At 39.4% G+C, this 26620-nt stretch overlaps 1 protein-coding gene and 1 non-coding gene across 4 annotated transcripts in view; both read right to left on the bottom strand.

Moving 5' to 3' along the window:
- Positions 1-19395, bottom strand: part of CRISP2 (cysteine-rich secretory protein 2) — a 29561-nt gene extending 10166 nt beyond the window's left edge. The window contains exons 1-5 of one of the 3 annotated variants that reach the window (XM_013973742.2): positions 19341-19395; positions 18029-18128; positions 14530-14566; positions 5009-5079; positions 599-715 (exon numbers count right to left, since the gene is read on the bottom strand). In XM_013973742.2, the coding sequence (XP_013829196.2) occupies positions 599-715; positions 5009-5077 (186 nt within the window). In that variant the 5' untranslated portion in view covers positions 5078-5079; positions 14530-14566; positions 18029-18128; positions 19341-19395. 3 annotated transcript variants of the gene reach the window in all.
- TRNAC-GCA lies at positions 15153-15224 on the bottom strand. Its single transcript has one exon. It is a non-coding gene; the product is annotated as a tRNA-Cys (tRNA).

The raw sequence follows: 26620 nt of genomic DNA, 5'->3' as shown, positions 1-26620 counted from the left end.
ATAAGTCCCCAGGTGATATATTTAGTGAAAAAAACACCTAAGATAATACAATATTGTCTGACTATGATAGCATAGCAGGCACACCTAAGATCTTTTAGTAATGGTGCTACTCTTAATACTAATTAACATGTGAGGGAGCGTAACTACATTTCAATGGTAATAAGCAGACGCAGGTTATTGCCAATTCCATTTGAAGCCCACTGTGTCCATATGGGAGGTGATAGTTTTTATGGACTATTTCCTGGAAAATGGGATGTTATAATATTCACCCTAAAAGGCATTGATCCTGAAAGATAGATTTGTTCATTTTCGACTGAGGAAGATAGTGAACAAAAAAAATGTAATGACTTCATATTTGATGTCTGAAGATTTGGCTTCTAGGTCTGCCTTCCAATTTCATTGTCTTGTTACTTTGACAAGCTATTCAACCATTACAAAGGGAAACTCATTTCTGCCCTGCCCATGACACAGCTAAATGAAATAAAAAAATAGAGACGGAAATTTGTAAGCCACAAAATTTTTAAGACAGGCCAGTTACCAGCTGCTTACTCTTACCAACTGTGGCTCACACTACTTTCTTTATATTCCTGCTTCTTACCATCTTTAGCATGTTGCTGGCAGGTGGAGAGACTGATTTCCTTAGTTCATTGTGTTTATTTACAATTTCTCTTTGGACTTGAGTTTGAGTGGTTATCAAAGCAGTAAAGGATGGATCCTAAAGGAAAAGAAAAGTAAGGTTATTTTTAAAAACATTTAAAAAAAATTGCATTTAAGAGGCAATAAGTTAATTTAAGGAATCAGGGACTACTTTACAAAATGTTCCATTCAGGACACTGTGAATTGGTAAGCACTGTCAATGAACTGAGCCAAAGTAATGACAAATAGGAAAGAGATAGCTTGAAGCTTTGAGAATGGGGATGTAATTCTTGGCATGACAAACTGAGAACTCTTTTGAAGCCACAAATGCCAATCTCAAGTTTCAGGGGAACTCTCAAAGTGATTTTTCTCAATATACGAGTGACAATGCTTTATAATATTTTATAATTTGCCTACAAAAGCATACAACAAGAACATTAAGGCAGATTTATCTGCATGCTGCAGCAGGGGGTAAGAGCGGGACTCAAGACTCACCCTGGACTTTAAGGGTAAGTTTGACCTGATATGGTATCGGTTCTTAGAGAAGAAATGTCTTTCAGTTCAGTGCAGTCGCTCAGTCGTGTCCAACGCTTTGCGACCCCATGAATTGCAGCACGCCAGGCCTCCCTGTCCATCACCAACTCCCAGAGTTCACTCAAACTCATGTCCATCGAGTCGGTGATGCCATCCAGCCATCTCATCCTCGGTCGTCCCCTTCTCCTCCTGCCCCTAATCCCTCCCAGCATCAGAGTCTTTTCCAATGAGTCAGCTCTTCGCATGAGGTGGCCAAAGTACTGGAGCTTCAGCTTTAGCATCACTCCTTCCAAAGAAATCCCAGGGCTGATCTCCTTCAGAATGGACTGGTTGGATCTCCTTGCAGTACAAGGGACTCTCAAGAATCTTCTCCAGCACCACAATTCAAAAGCATCAATTCTTCAGCGCTCAGCTTTCTTCACAGTCCAACTCTCACATCCATACATGACCACTGGAAAAACCATAGCCTTGACTAGACGGACCTTTGTTGGCAAAGTAATGTCTCTGCTTTTTAACATGCTATCTAGGTTGGTCATAACTTTCCTTCCAAGGAGTAAGTGTCTTTTAATTTCATGGCTGCAATCACCATCTGCAGTGATTTTGGAGCCCCCCAAAATAAAGTCTGCCTCTGTTTCCACTGTTTCCCCATCTGTTTCCCATGAAGTGATGGGACTAGATGCCATGATCTTCGTTTTCTGAATGTTGAGCTTTAAGCCAACTTTTTCACTCTCCACTTTCACTTTCATCAAGAGGCTTTTTAGTTCCTCTTCACTTTCTGCCATAACGGTGGTGTCATCTGCATATCTGAAGTTATTGATATTTCTCCCAGCAATCTTCCAGCTTGTGCTTCTTCCAGCCCAGCATTTCTCATGATGTACTCTGCATATAAGTTAAATAAGCAGGGTGACAATATACAGCCTTGATGTACTCCTTTTCCTATTTGGAACCAGTCTGTTGTCCCATGTCCAGTTCTAACTGTTTCTTCCTGACCTGCATACAGGTTTCTGAAGAGGCAGGTCAGGTGGTCTGGTATTCCCATCTCTTTCAGAATTTTCCACAGTTTATTGTGATCCACACAGTCAAAGGCTTTGGCATAGTCAATAAAGTCAATAAATGTCTTTAGATCAATAATGTTTAGGGTCAGTCAAAGTGCATTCAATACTCTATCTAGTAAAATGATTCTGTTATAGGTAGATTTTATGGAATCACTCAAAAGACTCCATTAAAAAAAATCTCTAAGGCCATTTGGAGGAAGCAAAACCATCCAATCAGTGTACCATTCCTGGCTTTGTTCCTTTTAGTAACAGAAATATAATTGATAAGGTATTAAACCAGGTGCAGATATTCTTGGTGTATCATTGTGTGTGAGTGCTGGGGGAGGGTTGAGTCCTAAACCTGGAGATGGAGTAGGGTGTGTGAATTGTTCCCACAAGGTCTAACAATTGGATAGCCTAAATTTACAAAAAAGGCTGGTATTACATGAGCATGGGTAAAATTTTGAAGTGTAAGTCTGAACAGATGGGGTACTTTGTTTATTTTCCCTTGACACCATGGGATAAGTTATTCTCTGCTCCTCTAGTACTGAGTCCCATCAGTTCAGTTCAGTCACTCAGTCGTGTCCGACTCTTTGAGACTCCATGGACTGCAGCACACCAGGCCTCCCTGTCCATCACCAGCTCCTGGAGTTCACTCAAACTCATGTTCATTGAGTCATTGATGCCATTCAACCATCTCATCCTCTGTTGTCCCCTTCTCTTCCTGCCTTCAATCTTTCCCAGCACCAGGGTCTTTTCAAATGAGTCAGTTCTCTACATCAGGTACCCAAAGTATTGGAGCTTCAGTTTCAGCATCAGTCCTTCCAATGAACACCCAGGACTGATCTCCTTTAGGATGGACTAGTTGGATCTCCTTGCAGTCCAAGGGACTCTCAAGAGTCTTCTCCAAAACCACAGTTCAAAAGCATCAATTCTTTGGCACTCAGCTTTCTTTATAGTCCAACTCTCACATACATGCATGACTACTAGAAAAACCATAGCTTTGACTAGGCGGACCTTTGTTGGCAAAGTAATGTCTCTGCTTTTTAGTATGCTGTCTAGCTTTTTAGTATGCTTTGTCATAGCTTTCCTTCCAAGGAGCAAGTATCTCTTAATTTTATGGTTGCAGTCACCATCTGCAGTGATTTTGGAACCACTTCCCCCTCCTCCAAAAAAAAAAAGTTTATCACTGTTTCAATTGTTTCTCACCTATTTGACATGAAGTGATGGGACCAGATGCCATAATCTTAGTTTTTTGAATGTTGAGTTTTAAGCCAACTTTTCACTCTCCTCTTTCACTTTCATCAAGAGGCTCTTTAGTAATTCTTCACTTTCTGCCATAAGGGTGGTGTCATCTGCGTTTCTGAAGTTATTGATATTTCCCCTGGAAATCTTAATTTCAGTTTGTGCTTCATCCAGCCCAGCATTTTGCATGATGTACTCCGCATATAAGCTAAATAAGCAGAGTGACAATATACTGCCTTGACATACTCCTTCCCCAATTTGGAACCAGTCTGTTGTTCCATGTTTAACTGTTGCTTGTTGACCTGTATACACATTTCTCAGGAGGCAGGTAAGGTGGTCTGGTATTCCCATATCTTGAAGAATTTTCCGCAGTTCATTGTGATCCACACAGTTTAAGGCTTTGATGTAGTCAACAAAACAGATGTTTTTCTGAAACTTGGTTGCTTTTTTTGATGATCCAACTGATGTTGGCAATTTGATCTCTGGTTCCTCTGCCTTTTCTAAATCCAGATTGAACATCTGGAAGTTCTTGGTTCATGTACTGTTGAAGCCTGGCTTGGAGAATTTTGAGCATTACTTTGCTAGCAAGTGAGATGAAAGTTACGACCAACCTAGACAGCATATTAAAAAGCAGAGACTCATGCTTTTTAATGCATCATCGACTCAATGGACATGAGTTTGGGGTAGGCTCTGGGAGTTGGAGTTGGACAGGGAGGCCTGGCGTGCCTCCTCGTTCATGGGGTCGCAAAGAGTCGGACATGACTGAGTGACTGAACTGAACTGAACTGAGATGAGTGCAGTTGGGTAGTAGTTTGAACATTCTTTGGCACTGAGTCCCCTCAAAGCTCTGAAAACACTATGAACATGGGTCTGACTGCATTTTATCACCACCATCTCACCATGCGTCCAATTTCTCCCGTCTGCTTATTATGTTCCAAAGGACAGGGACCAATACTGAGTGAAAAATGAATCCAATGACGTGTCTTTATTAGAGACACAGAGAGGAGAAGGCGATGTGAAGACGGAGGCAGAGATGGCAGTGATGTAGCCACAAGCCAAGGACACCAAGGACTGGTAGGAACCCCAGAAGCTAGGAGAGAGACACCAAACAGACTTCCTCTCTGGTCCTCCAGAGGGAGCACGGCCCTGCTGATACCTGGATGTCACACTTCTGGCCTTCAGAACTGTGAGAGAATAGATTTCTATGTGCAAAGCCACCTGTTCATTTCTTTACAACAACCCTAAAGACCTACTACATTAATTTTCCAGATCATTCCATCATGTACCCAATATAAAAATACTGAAATATATATATTTTTAAATACTAAATCTTTGACATTTGGTCCATATTTTGGCTTGTTATGGAAAAGTCACATTTTAAGTCTTCACAACTGCCTTGTGTGACTGATAGCATCCTTAAACTTTCATCTAGATAATTAAGTTCTTTGAGCTATGGGTGGGTACTCTGTGATGTACCAGACACTCACTTTTTCCACTCTCCACTTCTCACTTTTTCTCATCCCAAAGAGTTCTGGAAAGATTTTTGACTTGAACCTTACCTTTCCTTCGATGGGGAAAGATGGAAGCAGGACAGCGGTCAGAAACAGCACCAGTGGGAGTAAAGCCATTGCTAGGAAGTAAGTCAAAGAGAACACAGATCTGCATCAAAACATGTGGTACAGGGACCTCTGACTAAGACGGAAGAACGAAGGTAATGATATTGGTTATTTCAACTGAGCTGTGATTCCCAAATTCATAAGTAATATAACAAGAAAGAACTACCATACGGTGCCAGAGGAATCATAGTGGAACCACCCCGTCTCTGATAGAAACAATAAGCTAAAGAACGTGACAGTTGCCTTTGAATTACACCTGTAAAGGCAAGGGACATACTGTCTTTCTTTCTGCCCAGTTCTATTGCTCCTGAACTCATCAGAAAGAAAATATGGAAAAAAAAACCGATTTCTTCACAGATAATTATGATCCTGCACTGATTATTGAAGGCAGGAGGAGAAGGGGATGACAGAGGATAAGATGGTTGGATGGCATAAGTGATTCAATGGATATAAGCAAGCTTCAGGAGATGGTGAAGGACAGAAAAGCCTGGTATGCTACAGTTCATGCAGGTGCAAGGAGTCAGACACAACTGAGCAACAGAACAATAGCAACAATTGATTATTCAGTTCAATTTTGGGGAAAGCTTATTTTCAGTGTATACCATCTTTTAGTTTCCTCTTCTCTATGAAAACTAGATATTTGTCCTTTTATTTACAAGCAACTCTAATCAAGATTTCAGGGTTGTGACTACACAGAAATAAATGTACAAATACTTTATTAGCAGTTATTTCTCCAACGGAGGCATTAGAAGTGATGTTTATTTTTTTCCTTAGACTTGTCTATATTATCAAATTTCCCAGTATAGAAAAAATGCAAATAGAACAAATGTACTGAAAGTCCAGGCTGTTCAAATCTGCTGAATCCATGATAAGGCAGAAAGGTGGTTTAGTATCTTTTATTAACTTTTAAAATCACACTTAGTACATGGTTGCCCAGGTGTCAAAAAACTACACTTTATCACCATCAATTCATCATGCGTCCATTTCTTCCTCAATGTGCCAAAAAATCCTGGTCCTTTAGATGAAGCAACAAGAACTAAGTTTAGGAAGAACTCATATTCCCTCTCTGTGGGGGAGCTAGAAGGCTTTAAGCAAATATTGTAAATGTATTTGCTCTACTTATGACGAAGGTTGGAAGCTGGGACGAGCATAACAAAGGGTTATGAGTGTTCACTGAGTGCCCAAGGCTGGGAACGGATGACGAAGGGTCAATACACCTGGCCTTGAGGCATTCGAAGGCTTCCTTCTGACCACCTGTTTCTGAGAGCAAGGACTGTTGTTTCATGATAAGACTCCCTTTAGAGTCTTGCCAAAGCTATGTTATGGCTTGGGCGGTGGGAACTGTATTTTATGCTTGAATGCTTTAATGTTTATCTGGAATGGCTACATGCAAGTCAGCCTTATGCTCTATTTCCTGAAAATTATAAAACTACACAATTGAATAATAAACTTTGTCAGTCCACTGGAGGCTGTCCCTGAGTCTCCTTTTCAGAGTGCGGTTCTCCGAGCCTTACAACTGGCGCCCAATGTGGGGCTCAAAACAACAGACTAATTTTAAAAAAGGGCCACACTCCTACAAAAGCAAAGTAAACAAAATGGGACATCAGACAAATAAAATTCCTTTTGTTCATCTCATACATCATTTCTTAAAACAATACGGGGTTAATCTGCTTGAAAAAACAGTTAACTAGCTGTTACCAGACAGTGGTTAAATATAATCCATGGTTTCCAAAAAAAAGAAAACACCTTAGATTTACAAACTTAGACCAAAATAAAAAATAATGTTTTAAAAACTTATAGACAGGAGATAAAAATTCCCCCACAATGGTGGGTAACTTGGTCTCTTTTACGGGCTGTTATAAAACAATTAGATGGCTCAAAAAAAGATTTGAGGTTAAAGCTGTTCGATCCCTACATAAATGTAAATTAAAAAAAAAAAGATCTATCAGAGGTTTTAAATTAAAAAAATGTCATGCTAGAACAGATTACAGACAAACAAGAGTCACAGGTGCTGAAAGCAGTTAAACAATCAGCTTTGCCAGAGGCCCCTGATCCGCCTTTACCTTGCTTTTCGCGAGCTCATATTAACAAGCCTCTAACACCAGCCTTTCCGCCCGCTGCAACGCTGTCCGCTGCTGCTACTGCTCCCCTATTTCCTAGCATTCCTCCTCGAGACATGCCTCTTTGTGCGTGGGCTTTTCCGGTCCAACTTAATAATCCTCAACCTAGACATAATCAATGACAATCACCTGATTTTGGTTTGCTCACGCAATTCAAAAAGACATGTACGTTATATAGACCTACCTCACCCTACTATACAAAATTTCTTAAGGGCTGGGCAAATCAATGGCTTCATACAAATTTTTTTACAGTTGCTAAAATAGTTATGACTCCACAACAACTACTACGATGGCAAATGTGGGTCACAGATAAAGCCAAATTAATCTTACGAAAACAACAAAACAAAAAAAATCCTGCTAGACTAAATTTTAAAATTCTCACTGACACCAGAGCTATGGCTAAAACTGTTGCACAATTACAATTTGTACAGCTGCCCATGTTATACTAGATTAAAAAAATAGCTATCAAAACATGGGCTAAGATCGACCGTTCCACCTCCGATAGATCTTTTATAAAAATATTACAGAGACCAACTAAAAAATATGCTCAATTTATTGATAAAAGAGGCCATTGATCACAGTCTTAAAGATACATCTTTGCAAAAAATCATTTTAAAACAACTGGCTTTTGATAATGCTAATAAAAATTGTCAGGCTATTATCAGACCTATTAAAAAACAAAAAAGAGTTATAAAATACTTAAAAGCCTACAAAAATGTAGAGACGATACAACATAAAGCTAAAATAGCCGCTTTAAAAACCTTAAATATTTCCCAAAGGTCTAAAGTTAAATGTTTTAACTACGACAAGCCAAGACACATACATGCAAAAACAGTATCACTTGCCTCAACAAACAGGTCTTTCTCCTGACAAAAAAAGGGCTATTAAAACAAAGCCCCCCGGCCTCTGCCCAAGATATGAAAAAAAAAAAAAAAAATCATTGACTAAATAAATGCCACTCCAAATTTGGTAAACAAGATAATACTTTACCCATTCAGATACCTCCTTCAAAAAACTAAAACAGGGGCTCTCCTCTAGCCCCGTTAAACAGAAAAGATGACCAAATATTACTAAATTAACAGCGGCCAGCAGACATAACACATGTATGGACATTCCTGCTCCCCGAGATATAAAATTATTAATGATAAATAATCCTATAAAAATGTTAACTAAATATTTTGGTCCTATACCAAAAAAATACTGTAGGCCTCCTGTTGAGACAAAACAACAACACCATGCGTGAGATAATTGTACATACTGAGATCATTGATAAAAATTACACAGATAAAATTACAATAATGTTACATGTGACTCATAACTTATATTTACAAAAAGGTGACAGATTTGCTCAGCTATTGCTATTACCTTATGTGCCCCCAACTTAATGAAAAAACAAACACCAAAACAGGTGGCTTTAAAAATACCAACGTTACTACAGCCCTTTCTACTGTTATAAAAATAATCAATAGGCCCATGTTAAAATTAAAAAAAAAAAAAACTTAAAAAAAAATGTTAGACACTGGGACAAATATTTCCATCATAAAAACAAAAAAATGGCCTTCAAATTGGCCTACAATTTTAGCCTCACACCAGTTAGTGAAAATAAAAACTACAAATACAGCTCAAACTTAAGTTAGTTCATCTTACTTACAAGCCCTAGGCCCTGATCAATTAGTCACTTACATTAAACCATACATTGCCCCATTACCATTAAATTTGTGAAAAAAAACAAAAAACAAAAAAAACGACTTTCTACAACAAGCTCAAACGACTACACAATTAAATAAACCTTTTTCTTAAGGGTCACTGAGATAAAGCCACTAAAGTTAAAATAAAAGTCTGATAACCCTATCTAGACAGCTCAGTGGCCCCTATCAAAAAAAAACAGTCCGCTTTACATACTTTGGTGGCTAAACTACTACAACAAAATAAAATAGAAACTACTCAATCACCATAACACTCACCAGTTTTTGTCATTAAAAAAAATCAAATAAATAAAAAATGCTAACAAATTTAAAAAATATTAACACTATAATGATTCCTATGGAGACATCACAACCAAGACTCCCAAGCCCTGCTATGGTCCCTAAAGACTGGGCTATTATGATTATTAATTTACAAGATTGCTTTTTCACTATACCTTTACATCCAAACAACAGATGATGTTTTGCCTTCTCAATACCTTCTATTAATAATCAATCCCCTGCTCAACGATATCAATAAGAAGTCCTGCCCCAAGATATAATAAACTCCCCTACGGTCTGTCAATTTGTTGTTGATAAAATTTTACAGCCCATCAGACAACAATTCCCTAAGACATATCTCATTCATTACATAGATGACATTTTATTGGCTTCTCCCTCAAAATCTCAATTAAGTTTATTAAATAATGAGGTCATAACTAATGTAACTAATCATGGGCTACTAATAACAAAAGACAAATTACAACACCATTCCCCTTTTAAATATCTTAGATATCTTATAGACCGCTTCACTATAAAGCCACAAAAACTTTCTATTAAAAAAGATAATTTACAAACACTTAATGATTTCCAAAAACTTCTTAAAGATATTAACTATGACCTACCTTAAAAATTCCCACATATACTTTACAAAACTTATTCAAATTATTAAAATTTCCTCTAATTTAAATAGTCCCCGACAACTTACCCCTAAAGCTAAAAAAAAGTTACAATTAATAAAACAAAAAATTCAACAAACATTTGTTTACCATATTAATTACAATTCCCATTTTCAAATATATGTCTTTGATACTAAGATATCTCCTACTGCATTATAGTACAAAATAATCACCCTATTAAAATATATCTCCATTCCAGACTAAATACATTATTTCCTATATAGACTTGATAAAAAAAATCATTTTTCTTACACGCTCTCATTTGTGCGCTATAGCTAGATATAACCCTACTCAGATTTACCTACCTTTGACAAAAACAAAAATTAATAATACTCTCCAGGTGTCTGCTACCATTCAAATAGCCCTTACTAATTATCCAAAAAAGTTACTAGCCAACCCACCTAAAACAAAATTATCAAATTTCTTACGAAATACTTCTTTTATCATCAACAATATTGTTTCTAAACACCCTCTCATAAATACACCTAATTATTTTATAAATAAAAATAAGGCAGGATGGGCATGTGCCCCCTTTCATTTGACCACTAGTCCCCAAGGGACTAGAGGCTTACAAACAAATGAATTATGGCAAGCTGATTTTACACATTACAAACTGCCCCCTTTTAAATTGTTATTTGTAGTCACAGATACCTTTTCCGACTTCATTTGGGCAGTTCCTTCCACTGCCAAGACTACTAAAGCTGCCATCACAGCCCTTCTACAATGTTTTTCAGTGATGGGGATCCCTGCCTCCAACAAAACAGACAATGGTCCTGCTTTTACAGCCAATGCTTTTCGTGATTTCATGCATCAGTGGGGTACTTGCCATCTTACTGGCATCCCGTACAACCCTCAAGGCCAAGCCATCATTGAATGGGCCCACCATACACTCACGTTCATTCTTAATAAACAAAACAGGGGGAATAAGCTAAGGGACCCCTATGGACCTAAAGCCATTTTGCCTATAGCCCTTTTAACAATCAATTATTTTAATTTGCCTCCACACAGTCAGGAAAAACGAGCAGAGCGACCTTTTTCTGATTCACTCTCACGTATGCCTGAACAAACTGCTGTTCGGGTTAAATGTCTTGATCAATGGCGGCCAGGAACACTCAAGTTCCTAGGCAAGGGATATTGTCTTGTCATTTTAGATGATGAAACCGAACAGTGGGTCCCACTCAGAAGAGTCAGAAGACAGGCAGGCCCTGCTCCACATCCCCCGACCAGTAACAGCACTAAAACGGAAATTGCAACAGATGACACTGAAAGACGGCAAGAAAATGAAATGTCCCCGACGCAATGCGCCTTTTCCGACCTGGGCACAAATGAAAAATCTGTCCAGACGAGCTGAAGATGCTCTGTTGATGACCAACAGTGAGGCAACACCGGAAAAACTGTTGCTGGCCATGATGGCCGTTTTAACCTGTGCTTCTGGGGTAAGCAGTAATTACACCTATTGGGCTTACATCCCCAACCTGCCTCTTTTACAAGTGGTGGATTGGACAGACTCATCTCCTGTGGTTTTCACAAATGATAGCTTACATTTTCCTGCCCCCTGGTCGGATCTAGGACCACAAATAAAAGAAGAAGAAGGAAAGACAGTTAACTTAACACTTATGTATCCAGTGCTCCGCATCTGTTTCGGGGCCCTCCCTTTGTGTCTCCGCCTATATCCACAATGGTGGGCTTAACTCTTTCTCAAATGGCTCTTTCTATCTTGGAATGTTCACTACCATGACCTTTGTTTTTAATTGGACAGAAACTACCTACCATGGACAAATAGCCAACTTCACTCACTATCTATTTTAGCCTTCTGAGCCTCCTTGAGACAACGTATCTTGGAAGAAAAAATCGTCTGTGCCGGGAATGGACTGGTCTACCCGTAGAGAAAGATTTGGAAAAGTTTCTGTTCACCCTAACATGACTTTTGTTGATTGGGGGCCTCATGGACTCTTTGTGAATTGCTCAGAAGCACAAAAAAATAAGAACACGTGCCAATGGTATAATGTTTCAGCACCACGTTTTAACAGAACACAAACAGGACTTTGGCATCAACGCGATAAACTTTTGAACTGGTACAAAAGAGGTCTTTCACCTCCCAGACCCCAGATAATCAGTCCAGTCCTGGGGCCTGAACACTGGCATCTTTAGAAAATTCCTGCTTCTTTGTCTCAGTTTAGGGTCTCATATGCTTATAGACATGTTTCCATCCCACAAAATTATACTGTTGAGTCTAATTATACTCGTTATGTTCGTGCTTGTGTAAATGCGCCCTATCTTTCTGCTATTAGACAATTTAGGAGTAATGGCTCAATTCTGTCCTGTACTGAGTGTCATTTGTAACTTGTTTAAATCATAGTGTGTCAATTAATGTTACTAAAGACAGTGTTTTTTCAGTCCAGCAAAAGACTGATTTGTGGGTTCCAGTTAAGATTTCTGAACCTTGGTCAGATTCCATGTTGTTGTCTTCTGTTCTGAGAGAATCCCTAAAAAGAAGCGAATGCTTTATTGGCTGGATTATAGGTGCCATAGCAGGTATTATTTCAGTTGTAACTGTTGGTACAGTTTCTGGAATGGCATTGTGTAATTTTACTCAAAATCATGATTTCATTACTGCTTGGAAAAAGGATTCTCATGATCTCTGGGCCCGGCAAGCTCAGATAGATCAACAAATACAAACACGCTTAGATGACCTACAAGCCGCCCTTATGTATGTGGGGGATGATCTGCATGCTTTACAGATACAATTGACGTGGTGGTGTCACTGGAATTTTACTACTTTGTTTGACCAATATGCCATACAATGCCACTGAATATCCTTGGGAACAAATAAAGTTACATCTTTTAGGTTCGAAATCAAACACTAGTCTAGATATAGAGAAACTGAAGCAACAAATCACGTCTACCTTCAGCAGCATTCCCCTGTGTTATACAACACTGACTTCTATAATACACTATCTGCTAGTACTTCCTTTTTAAATCCAAAAAATTGGGTACCCCATACGATGGCTTCTTATGCGCTGATCTGTTTATTGTTTGTTATTGTTCTTACAGGATTCTGAACGTTATGTGCTCGAGCCACTGCCGCCCAAAAAGCGGGAGTAACCATGGCTGCAGCAGTCTTTGTTCTTGAGAAAAAAGGGAGGAAATGTGGAGGAGCTGGAAAGCTTTAAGCAAATACTGAAAATGTATTTGCTCCACTCATGATGAAGGTTGGAAGCTGGGACGAGCATAACAAAGGGTTATGAGTGTTCACTGAGTGCCCAAGGCTAGGAATGCATGACAAGGGTCAATACACCTGGCCTTGAGGCATTCGAAGGCTTCCTTCTGACCACCTGTTTCTGAGAGCAAGGACTGTTGTTTCATGATAAGACTCCCTTTAGAGTCTCGCCAAAGCTATGTTATGGCTTGAGTGGTGGGAACTGTATTTTATGCTTGAATGCTTTAATGTTTATCTGGAATGGCTACGTGCAAGTCAGCCTTATGCTCTATTTCCTGAAAATTATAAAACTACACAATTGGATAATAAACTTCGTCAGTCTACTAGAGGCTGTCCCTGAGTCTCCTTTTCAGAGTGTGGTTCTCCGAGCCTTACACCTCTCCACTATTAGTCATATAAACTGCTCAGGTTATAAATTAAGGAATGATACCTCGATTAGCTCTCTTCCTATGAAACTGGTGTTCCCAAATTCTTGGAGGGAAAGAAAATTCTCAGTTATTTATCTGCAGTACTTGTGAAAGTCATTCAGTCATGTCCGACTCTTTGCGACCCCATGAACTATACAGTCCATGGAGTTCTCCAGGCCTGAATACCAGAGTGGGTAGCCTATTACTTTTCCAGGGGATCTTCCCGACCCAGGAATTGAACTGGGGTCTCCTGCATTGCAGGTGGACTCTACCAGCTGAGCTACCAGGGAAGCCAGTACTTCTTAGGTCTTATTAATTTGTAAAGAATAGACAATTGATACTTATCCCGTGTATTGCCTTTCTTCTCAATAGTATGATCTTCAGAGGGAGGGGAATGAACATTTATGGATAGTTCATGGTAAAATGCACTGTCTAATTTCACTCTCATACCTTGGTGGGTATGGCAGTATTTTACCAATGAAAGGGTTGAGGCTTAGAAGAGTTGATTGACCTATGCCAACGAAAAGTTCTAAAGTAATGTTAGAAATTAACCTTCATCCAATTATGATGTCCAAGTCAATGCACATTGAAAGGAAAATATAGTTTCAACTGGGAAAAGTCAATCATTTTGCAGTCTAGTGGAGATACTTTATTTTAACAATCCCTATGTTAATATATAAACGTATATGTTCGTAATAAAAATCACTAACACGGAAGGGTATATAATATAAACAAATTGTCATATTTTACATTTTTCTAGGGAATATAGTTTTAGTATAACTGTTTCAAAGTAAAAAATTGAAACTTGTATATTCAAAAGTTGGAAACTTTTGGGAAAAAGTTTCAAAAAAAAAATGGAAACTTATATTATGTATTTTAGAATCAGAGGTAAAAAATTCACTTGTTTCAACTTGACATAGTAAGAGTAGAATTGACCCCAAATCATTCTTTCAATAAACACTTATCCATTAAGCTTGAAAATCAAGGATACATTTATTAAACATATAATTTTACCCCTGGCAAAATAAAAATGATTGACAAAATGTTCACATTTAAATAAATGAGTTTTGCCTTACTGTTGGTTTTCAGAGCAGGATGAAGAGTCTGCTTTGTCTGTAGGAAGAAAAGGGTGCAGAGGATATTAGAGCACAATATATATTACATCTATTTCTGTTTTAGAACATTCTGGTTTGCAAGTAAATCCAAATCAATACATTTCCAAAACAGAATTTTTTTTTATGCCAATGGCTTCCAATTTCATTGACAGTTATCTGATGTTTTTTGACATTATTTAGCTTTCACTTAGCTTTTAACATGAGTAAGTAAAGAACAGGGCTTCCCAGGTGGCTCAGTGGTAAAGAATCTGCCTGCCAATGCAGAAATGCAGGTAGGGGTAGGGAAGATCCCGTGAAGGAGGAAATGGCAATCCACTCTAGTGTTCTTGCCTGGAGAATCCCATGGACAGAACAGTTTGACAAGGTACAGTCTATAGGATCACAAAGAATCAGATATGACTGAGCAACTGAGCATGCACACAAGTAAAGCATATTCTCACTCTTCTTAAGTAAGTAAGTGAAGTCGCTCAGTCGTGTCCGACTCTGTGCGATCCCATGGTCTGTAGCCCACCAGGCTTCTCTGTCCATGGGATTCTCCTGGCAAGAATACTAGAGTGGGTTGTCATTTCCTTCTCCAGGGGATCTTTCCAACCCAGGGATCGAACCTGGGTCTCCTGCATTGCAGGCAGATGCTTTAACCTCTGAGCCACCAGGAAAGCCCCTATGCATACTAAAATCTCAGTTCAGTTCAGTCTCTCAGTCATGTCTGACTCTTTGCGACCCCATGTACTGCACCACTCCAGGCTTCCCTGTCCATCACGAACTTCCAGTTTATCCAAACTCATGTCCATTGAGTCGGTGATGACATCTAACCATCACATCCTCTGTCGTCCCCTTCTCCTCCTGCCTTCAATCTTTCCCAGGGTCAGGGTCTTTTCAAATGAGTCAGCTCTTTGCATCAGGTGGCCAAAATATTGGAGTTTCAGCTTCAACATCAGTCTTTCCAGTGAACACCCAGGACTGATTTCCTTTAGGATGGACTGGTTGGATCTCCTTGCAGTCTAAGGGACTCTCAAGAGTTTTCTCCAACACCACAGTTCAAAAGCATCAATTCTTTGGCGCTCAGCTTTCTTTATAGTCCAACTCTCACATCCATACATAACCACTGGAAAAGCCATAGCCTTAACTAGACGGACCTTTGTTGGCAAAGTAATGTCTCTGCTTTTGAATATGCTGTCTAGGTTGGTCATAACTTTCCTTCCAAGGAGTAAGCGTCTTTTAATTTCATGGCTGCAATCACCATCTGCAGTGATTTTGGAGCCCAAAAGAAAAAATTTTGCCTCCGTTTCCACTGTTTCCCCATCTATTTGCCGTGAAGTGATGGGACCAGCTGCCATGTTTTCTGAATGTTGAGCTTTAAGCCAACTTTTTCACTCTCCTCTTTCACTTTCATCAAGAGGCTGTTTAGTTCCTCTTCACTTTCTGCCATAAGGGTGGTGTCATCTGCATATCTGAAGTTATTGATATTTCTCCCAGCAATCTTGATTCCAGCTTTTGCTTCTTCCAGTCCAGCGTTTCTCATGATGTACTCTGCATAGAAGTTAAATAATCAGGTTGACAATATACAGCCTTGATGTACTCCTTTTCCTATTTGGAACCTGTCTGTTTCTCCATGTCCAGTTCTAGCTGTCGCTTCTTGATCTGCAAACAGGTTTCTCAAGAGGCAGGTCAGGTGGTCTGGTATTCCCATCTCTTTCAGAATTTTCCACAGTTTATTGTGATCCACACAGTCAGAGGCTTTGGCATTGTCAATAAAGCAGAAATAGATGTTTTTCTAGAACTCTCTTGCTTTTTCCATGATCCAGCGGATGTTGGCAGTTTGATCTCTGGTTCCTCTGCCTTTTCTAAAACCAGCTTGAACATCAGGAAGTTCACGGTTCGCGTCTTGCTGAGGCCTGGCTTGCGGAATTGTGAGTATTACTTTACTAGCATGTGAGATGAGTACAATTGTGTGGTAGTTTGAGCATTCTCTGGCATTGCCTGTTTTTGGGATTGGAATGAAAACTGACCTTTTCCAGTCCTGCAGCCACTGCTGAGTTCTCCAAATTTGCTGGCATATTGAGTGCAACACTTTCACAGCATCATCTTTCAGGATTTGAAATAGCTCAGCTGGAATTCCATCACCTCCACTAGCTTTGTTCGTAGTGATACTTCCTAAGGCCCCACTTGACTTCACATTCCAGGATGTCTGGCTCTAGATGAGTGATCACACCATCGTGATTATCCAGGTCATGAAGATCTTTTTTGTACAGTTCTTCTGTGTATTCTTGCAGCCTCTTCTTAATATCTTCTTCTTCTGTTAGGTCCATACCATTTCTGTCCTTTATTGAGCCCGTCTTTGCATGAAATGTTCCCTTGGTATCTCTAATTTTCTTGATGAGATCTCTAGTCTTTCCTATTCTATTTTTTCCCTCTATTTCTTTGCATTGATTGCTAAGGAAGGCTTTCTTATCTCTCCTTGCTATTCTTTGGAACTCTGCATTCAAATGGGAATATGTTTCCTTCTCTCCTTTGCTTTTCGCTTCTCTTCTTTTCATAGCTATTTGTAAGGCCTCCTCAGACAGCCATTTTGCTTTTTTGCATTTCTTTTTCTTGGGGATAGATGCTGCCTTTTGGCTGAGTGTTTCTATAATAAGCACTGAAGACCGGTTAATCACTGTGGCAGTAACCCAGCTCTTACCTATAGCTGAACATCCATGGCTCAGCTTTCCATGACTTTTACTTCCCAGTTACCAATTTTCTATAGTTTATTGGATAGTCTTTGGAAAGCATCAGTTCTGGGAAATCTTTTCTAAGCTTTAGTTTTCTTTTCTATAAACTATGGATTATCATATCATAGGTTTGTTTTGGACACTTATTGGCATAATATACACAAAACATCTAATACAATGCCTGGTATAGAATACTCAATAAATGGAAATGATTAATATTTTTATTATTATCCTTTGCAATGATTAGTAATTTGTTGAGATCATACTCTCTCTCAAAAATGCATGCTGTTTGAATTGCTGGTTTTAGAAGTGTTTATAAAGCCTGCATTTACTTCCAAGTGTCAGAGGAAAAAAATCATTATAATCTAATCATATATTCTCACATTCAAGGCCCAGCGCCACTGGAGACTTTCTGGCTAACTGTAGGAAAATGATCTAACATCTGGGATGTTGTATCCTCATCACTCATTGAAAGACATAGACATGAGCCTGATGATTTTGTATAGCTTAATCATGTTATAGGTTTGTATTAGGTAACCCATAATTCCATAATTCAATAGACAAAAGATGCCACATACTCTTCTTTGCCTCCTTCCTCTTCCCACTCCCTTACTCACCCAGCCTATAATCGTTTTTGTTGCATCAATGAAAGCATGACACTTTTTGTGAGAGTATATTTAAAGAAAAGTTGCTATTTTATTCCTTTAAACCCACATTCATGGATCCCATTATTTTCCTTCAATACTTACAAACGGAAAAGCACTGTGCCCTTTCGTATGTTTTAAGACCAGGGTGACATGGTTCTTCTACAGTGTCTGCAGGAAGAGCATGGTGTATGGCTTCATAATCCTAGAGCAAGGGAAAAGAGAACATTTAAAATAAAGACACGAAGAAGAGGTGTGTGTGTGTGAAAGTATTAGTTGTTCAGCTGTGTCTGACTCTTTGTTTCCCCATGGACTATAACCCACCAGACTCCTCTGTCCATGGAATTCTCCAAGAAAAAATATTGACTGGGTAGCCAGTCCCTTCTTCATGGGATCCTCTCGACCCAGGGATCAAAACTGAGTCTCTTGCATTGCAGGCAGATTCTTTACCGTCTGAGCCACCAGGGAAGCCGGAAGAAGAGATAGGTAGTATCAACAATTTCTGTCACAAACTTAAAATTTGACTCAATGATTTAGTTGATATTTTCTCTCATAATTTACTGCACTTATTGGATCTTACCCAGTAAGACCATAATCTCCTTCTGAGATCAGATCGTGTTTTGATGTCCTGGTATTTCCTTCGCACATTAACAAAGACGTGGCCTTCTTAGAAAAGCTCGGTTAACTGTTGGTTGGCTAATTTTCTTGGAATATCACAGTATACTGTGCTATTTTGAAGGCTTCAAAATACAAATATAACATGTAAAATATATTTTGAAGACTCCCAACTCCTTATTTATACCTCCAACCCATACGCTCTCTAGAAAGTAATTTCTACATATAGTTGGGCATGTATTGAGTGGATCTGGGAGGAAGGTCCCAGCTATATTTATTCATATCTTTTCCTGAAAGCCAGCAGATTACATAAACTCTAGAAAAGTCCACAGCCATAATTCTAATTGTTTATAATAGTTTCTAATAACTGTTCATTCAAAATATAAATAAAAAACCAAAGCTCTTAGTTTGATCTCATGAAAAGCCAGAGTTAGAAATGACTTCAGCCTTCTGCTTTGTCTCAGAGAGTTTCACATACATTGAATGATTTACTTTTCAGATAGGTAAAGAATTTCAATAGGACACCCTGGAGAGGATGCCGAATCTTTGGTGTCTAGGTGTGTGCTGTGTAAGTCGTTTCAGTCTTGTCCGGCTCCTTGCGACCCTATGAGCCCAGTTAGGGTTCCTCTGTGCTAGGCGCCGAGCAACAAAACTGACCCCACTTTCATCTGTTTGAACTGAAACAGCTCATGTACCACCCTGAGAAGAGGCTTAGAGGATGAGAAGACCCCTCACCCCTTCGAACTCATCCCACTTCCCAGCCCTGGGCATTTCCAGTTTTCCAGTCCACTCTAATTCTTACCCTGGTTGGAGAGCCAAGATCTTCTGTTGCAGAGCGGCAGCCAGATTCCCGCTGGCTCGCCCCTCCTGCCGCTGTTGTAAAATACCACACCAGCCACGTGGGGGCGACGTCACCAGGCTTTATGACCTTAGCGCAGTTACAGGCCAATTGAATTACTCGCTCAACTCCGTGGACTCCTTCCAGGGACGCACCGTGAAAACCCTACACATTTACCATCATTACCATCACTTGATGAGGAAAAATAAATGTCTGCTCACACACCTAAACAGAACAGTAGGAGGAGGAGGAGGAGGATGGAGATATGAGGATTCAAAATGCCCAGAAGGTGGCTGAGAGAGGAGGCACTCCTTTCCAAACAGGATCTCCTGAATTAACAGAATCTAGGTCGCAAAGAGTCGGACTGAGCGACTGAACCGAACTGAACTGAAAGGGCTGATTGGAAAAGTCCATAGATACTTGAGTTTGCTGTCCAATACCAGTGTACTGCCAACAATGCACTCAGATAAAATTGGCATTTTGATGGTTTGCTCACAAACATGTCGTGGTCTCACTCCTCTTTTTCCCTTCCACAGCAATTTTGTGATCTAGAAATTCAAGTCTTGGGAAAATGCCCAGAAGTCCTGATCCAAGGCTGCAGGCTTCAAGTTCAGCAGTCACTGGTTGAAGACATGCCTATCCTCATTGAGGGATGATGAGTAATAGATGATTTACTTCTATGCTTAGTTTTCAAGACTTAAAGGAATGAATTAGCTCCTTATCTTCAGTTCAGTTCAGTTCAGTTGCTCAGTCGTGTCTGACTTTGCAACCCAGTGGACTGCAACACGCCAGGCCTCCCTGTCCATCACCAACTCCTGGAGTTTACTCAAACTCATATCCATTGAGTCAGTGATGCCATCCAACCATCTCATCCTCTGTTGTCCCCTTCTTCTCCCACCTTCAACTTTTCCCAGCATCAGGGTCTTTTCAAATGAGTCAGTTCTTCACACCAGGTACCCAAAGTATTGAAGTTTCAACTTCAGCATCAGTTCTTCCAATGAAAAATCAGGACTGATTTCCTTTAGGATGGACTGGTTGGATCTCCTTGCAGTCCAAGGGACTCTCAAGAGTCTTTCCAACACCACAGTTCAAAAGCATCAATTCTGCACTCAGCTTTCTTTATAGTCCAACTCTCACATCCATACATGACCACTGGGAAAACCATAGCTTTGACTAGAAGGGTAAGATCCATCACACAGTAGCTCTCTGTACTCCATACAAAGAGGCTTGCCATTTCCCATTCCCACCCTTAGACTCCTGTAGGAACAACTACAGCTATGACTGCCACACGCCCTGATGCTGAGAGCCTTTTTCCCTCGGCAATGTAAAAATTCCAGGTGGCCAATACACAGGTGCTATTTTCTTTCTCCTTTACCACTGTTTTAGTTCAAGTATCACTAACCAAAAGGATCTTGGAATTTAGAAGTTTTCCTAGACTGCTTTACTCTCACGGTTACGTTCAGGCACAGGTAACTCCTGACAGTTACCCAGAAATCCATCCACGGTTCTCTGTTTTTCACTACTATCGCCACGTTTTCATTTGTGTGCGTGTGTGCCAAGTCTCTTCAGTCGTGTCCGATTCTGTGCATCCCTATGGACTGCAGGCTGCCAGGCTCCTCTGTCCATGGGACTCTCCAGATGAGGATACTAGAGAGGGTTGCCATGCCCTCCTCCAGGAATCTTCCCAACCCAGGGCTCGAACCCACGTCTCTTATATTTCCTGCATTGGCAGGCAGGCTCTTTAACACTAGTACCACCCAGGAAGCTGTTTTCATTTGTATCTTACTTTAATTACTAATTTAACATTTCAAATACTTATAGCCACAAAATAGCTGCTCAACTTTTAATAAATAAAATTGCTCAGAACTTTGGTTCTTTTGTATAGAACGGACTTTTGGACTCTGTGGGAGAGGGAGAGGGTGGGATGATTTGGGAGAATGACATTGAAACATGTATACTATCATGTAAGAAACGAATCGCCAATCTATGTTTGATACAGGATACAGGAGGCTTGAGGCTGGTGTACGGGGATGATCCAGAGAGATGATATGGGGTGGGAGGTGGGAGGGGGGTTCAGGATTGGGAACTCATGTACACCTGTGGCGGATTCATGTCAATGTATGGCAAAACCAATACAGTATTGTAAAGTAAAATAAAGTAAAAATTAAAATTAAAAAAATAAAAATATTTTATTTATTAATTTTTTTTGGCTGCACTGGGTCTTCCTTGCTGCTTATAGCTTTCTCTAATTTCAAGGAAGGGGGACTACTCTTCACTGGGGTGCATGAACTTCTTAATGCTGAACTTCCCTTATTGCGGAGCACAGACTCTAGGTCCGTGAGTTTCAGTATTGTGGTGCAGGGGCCTAGCTGCCCTGTGACATGTGAAATCTTCCTGGACCAGTGATGGAACCCATGTCCCCTGCATTGGAAGGCAGATTCTTAACCACTGGATCACCAGGGAAGTCCTGGTTCTTTTTTTAGTGCAAAGCAACACATTGTTATCTAGTGATAATCTATAATTACTGTGAATAGCCTGTTTTTCATTCTTGGAGACACTATACCTGTAATTATTATTTGTTCCCATAGATGATGTCAGAATGAGAGCAGCTTGAGTGTTGCATTGATCGATACTGTCAGTAAGCATGTATTGAGACATGATGTCTCTCTTGGTTATTGCTGTATTTCCAAAGCTTAACACACAGGATCAGTTACCTAGGTGGTAGTATAAATATTTGTAGAGTGAATAAATATCGACCTAGATACTTAGGGAGTGCAGAGAGAAGGACACATCATGATATTTTTTTCTGAGACTTATAGTATTGAGTGAAAGATACACATTACCAGGTGGTATAGTTTGGTGTCAAGTGATTGGGACAAGGAATATATATGGCAATCGGGAGTTCTGTGCCTTGAAATTATCTGGGTAAAAGATAGATGGTGGAAGTGACATCTGAGCTGCTTTGAAAAATATATATCACTTGATCAGAAAGAAGAAAAGTTTGTAACACTTGGTTGGAAGAACAGAAATTCAAATATGCATCAAAAGGCATATTTATTAGAATGATAGGCTGTTGAAAATATTGGGGGAAGTGAAAGTTGCTCAGTCATGTAAGACTCTTTGTGACCTCATGGCCTATACAGTCCATGGAATTCTCCAGGCCAGAATACTGGAGTGGGTAGCCTTTCCCTTCTCCAGGGGATCTTCCCAACCCAGGAATCAAACTGGGGTCTCCTGCACTGCAGACAGATTCTTTACCATCTGAGCCATCAGGGAAGCCCTCTGTTGGGGGAAATGTATAGAAGTCTAAGTAGAGTAGCTTCTTTGCATAACACAGGAAAGCTGATGTTTAGAGATGGGGGAAATTATATGATTCAATATTATTTTGTGAAAGCTACCTGATATCACTGTGCCAGGCGATTTACAGAGCTGAGAAGTTGATGACAGGGAACACAGAAGCGTGGTGACAATTTCTCTTTTTAGAGCGGTAGAAATAGAACAAAAGGTTGGGATGTGAGGAGATGATAAAGCAGTGTTGATGATTAATTTGATATAAGGGCAAATCCAGAACAGAATAGAGCTTTCCAGTGTTAAGTCTCTACTTGTTTGAGTGCAGAATAGAAAGCACATCTCTGTTACTGAGACAGTACAAAGCACTTCTAAATATTCCTGTGAAACCACAAGTTAGCAGCTTTGAAAGGAACAGTGTTAAAAGTGCCTGAGAGTTGGGAGGACTCGGTTCTTGCATGGATTCTGATGAGAAATCTATTCACTTCTTATTCTGTTCCTCTCCATGTAAGATGCTCTCCTTCTCATTATCATGTGACTATGCTAAACTCCCTTATTAATTCTTTGTAATATATTCCTGTGGATCTTTACAAAAAAGATTAATGTGCAAAGAAAGTCAGTTTCTACCTTTCTAATCCACATGCCTTTCATTTCTTCCCTTTACCTTATAAGTTTACATTAGCTGTAAACTTAAAACGTGGACAGAGTGGGGCAAGCTGATATCCTTGCTCTGTTCTTGACAGTAGACCTCAGATCAAAAGGCACTATAACGATGTTTTCACCCATAAAATGATATAATGAGAAAGCATTCATTACTCAGTATGAAGTTAGAGGACTTTGTAAGGTGTTCCTCTTTAAAGTGAGGAAGTTACCTTCTTATTGTTGGTTTTCTGAAAATTGTTTTCATTAAAGTTTGCTGAATTTTGTCAAGTGTATTTGGGGCATCTTTTGTGATGATCATATGATGTATTTATTTTCTTAATATGGTATTGCACATTAATTGACTTTTAAATGTTGCAACAACCTTTTATTCCTGGGATAGCCTCATTTTCTCATGGTGAATGATCTTATATGTTACACTTATATTCATGAGCAATAATAGACTACAGTTTTCTTTTCTTGTGATGTCTTTGTCTGGCTTTGGCATAGGGTAATAATAACCTGAGTTGAGAATAGTTCTCTTGGGGTTTCTGTCATGATTTAAATAAACCTATCTTGAAATTGTACAATATACATGGTAGACACACATGGAGGTATAATATATATCTATAATCTAGTGTAATTTAACTTAATCTCATTTAGTCAATAATCTCTTAACTCATTTCTTGCTTCTACTCTGGTCCGCTTACAACATGCATTTCATCATCTCACTGTCTTCAGTATACTCTCATAGCCTGCCATCTTGTAATAAAATATCAATTATTTACTTGCCCCAGAAGGCACCCTTGGACTAAGTTTCTATCTCTGACTGCCTTTTTATTTAATTTTGGCCACCCTGTGCAACATGTGTGATTTTAGTCCCCTGAGCAGGGATCTAACCCATGCCCCTTGCAGTGAACTGTAGAGTCTTAATTACTGGCCTGCCAGGGAAGTCCTCTGACCCTCTTTTAAAAATCATCTTTACCGTGCTCATTCTGCTCTAGCTATTCTAGGCTCCTTATCTTTTCTCAAATATGCCAAGCTTTTTCCTCGGTCAACACCTTTGTACTTCCCATTCTCCTTGCTCGAAAGTTTTCTCAATCGAATCATTTTATTGGTGGTTCTCTCACTTCTATTACTTTTTCAACCCAGTGCTATTATCTCAGAGAGGACTTACCTGACTATCCTATTTAAATAAACATTTTCCCCTAGAGCCAATCTTCATGATACTCTATTCTCTTGCCCATTTTAGTTCACTGCACTTATCACTTCCAACATTATATTAAGTATCTAATTGCAAAATAGTTTTCCATCTCTCTCTCCTATTTGAATGTGAAATCCATGAAGTTTGGAACTTAATCTGTCTAGTTTATCACTTTGTTTCAAAGTACCTTATTAAATACCTGAGCCATAACTGTTTCAACAAATATTTGTTGAACACAGGATTTAATGACGACACATTCTAGTGATTACTATGAAAAATGCAGGGACTCGTGTGAGAAAATGAGGGGCGTTCTTCAGATTATTTACACCAAGGAATCTCTTGGATGAAACGACATTTCATGGGAAGGAGCTGTTCTGGGAAATAATCAAGTGGTGACTTCTAGACAAAGCTAATAGCATATAAAGTGCCTTAAGGTCAAAAAGAGCTTGAGATGCTTAAGAGAATTTAATGAGACCATTGTACTTGGAGCATAAGAAATAAGGTGGAGAGCAGAATGAATTAACAGTTAGAAAGCGAGTATAAAGAAGATTGTTCAGCGTCTTATATATCAGTTTAAGAGTATGAATATTTTCCTAAGTATTTGAGACGTCTATAAGAAGGTTTTGAAAGTTGATTAATCTGGAAGTCTATTACTTTAGAGATAAAGAAATGTGCTGCCAAGCAGCATCAGAGGACTGCCTTAGTGACCTTGAGGTCTCCCTGCTGCCCCTTGGATTTATGGCCATGCCTAGCCTTGAAATAATAAGTGAAGCTTGACACTGGATAAACCAGTGAGTCTGATTTGACATTCCAATCATCTGCAGTATCTGAAAGGCCTATGGGAAAAAAGATTGTTTAACAATGGAATAGAGGAACTGAAACCTGATGGTTGGTGGTAGGAGCAAGGGGCGATGGGAGTAGGGTGGCAGGGCGGGGGAAGTCCAAGAAAGAAAAACCAGATTATCTGGAGGAAAAGTATGAAGTGTCATGGAACCAAGGAATAAAGAATTTTGTAATGCACCTTTTATTAGGGCTCAGATAGCAAAGAATCTGCCTGCAATATAGGAGACTCATGTTCAGTCTCTGGGTCGGGAAGATCCCCTGGAGAAGGGAATGGCTACCCACTCCAGTATTCTTGCCTGGAGAATCCCACGGACAGAGGAGCTTGGCAGGCTACCGTCCATGGGGTCGCAAAGAGTTTGACATGACTGAGTAACTAAAGTTTTTATTTTGGAGTATTTTTAGGTTTACAGAAATTTAGCTAATATAGTACAGAGAATTCCCACACATTCTCTACCCAGTTATAGTTTCCCCTAATATTAACATTTTACGTCTCTCTGGTACATTGATCAAGACTAAGAAATCAACACTGTTGTTAAAAATACCATGGATATTTTTCAGATTTCATCAATTTTCCGTTAATGTCCTCCTTCTGCTCCAGGATCTGATACAAGGTACCACATTGTATTTAGTTGTTCTGTCTCCTTATTCTCCTCTGGTCCGTAATGTTTTCTCAGAATTTCCTTATTGCTCATGATTTTGACAGCTTTGAGTCCTGATCAGGGTATTTTCTATTTAGGTTTGCCTGATGTTTTATTGCATAGTAAGACTAGGGTTGCAAAGAGTACCACAGAAGTGATATCTCTTTTAATTATGTCATATATGGTGGTATGTGAATCCACATGGCTCATTACTGAGTCAGTAATGATGTGGAATTTTGATCACTTAGTTAAGACGTTATTTGGCAGATTTTCCCACTGTTCATACCTTCCGCTTTGGAAGTGAGTCCCTAAGTTCAGCACAGACTCAATAGCGAATGGACAAAGTTCTACCTCCTGAAGGAAGGTATATTCAAAAGGGAGGTATATTCAAAAGGAAGGTATATTCAAAATATATTGTTTTGAATTTTTCTTTAAGGAAGATTTGTCTAAAAGAAGAGAGACTTTAAAAGGAAGGCGTGGTCATAGTCTACTGTGCAATTTATGCAGATGAAGACTCAAAAGTCTTCACTGATTTTGGCAAAATGAAGATGGAGGCTACCTTAGGAAGAATGATTTGAATTTAATTGTAAAAATGGGAGACATCAGTGGGAAGAGGGTGGCTGGGAGAGGAA

This window comes from Capra hircus, chromosome 23 (genome assembly GCF_001704415.2).
Source record: "Capra hircus breed San Clemente chromosome 23, ASM170441v1, whole genome shotgun sequence".
Lineage (NCBI taxonomy): Eukaryota > Metazoa > Chordata > Mammalia > Artiodactyla > Bovidae > Capra > Capra hircus.
The sequence above is the reverse complement of the archived record's forward strand: the minus strand, read 5'-3'. Positions and strand labels throughout refer to the sequence as shown.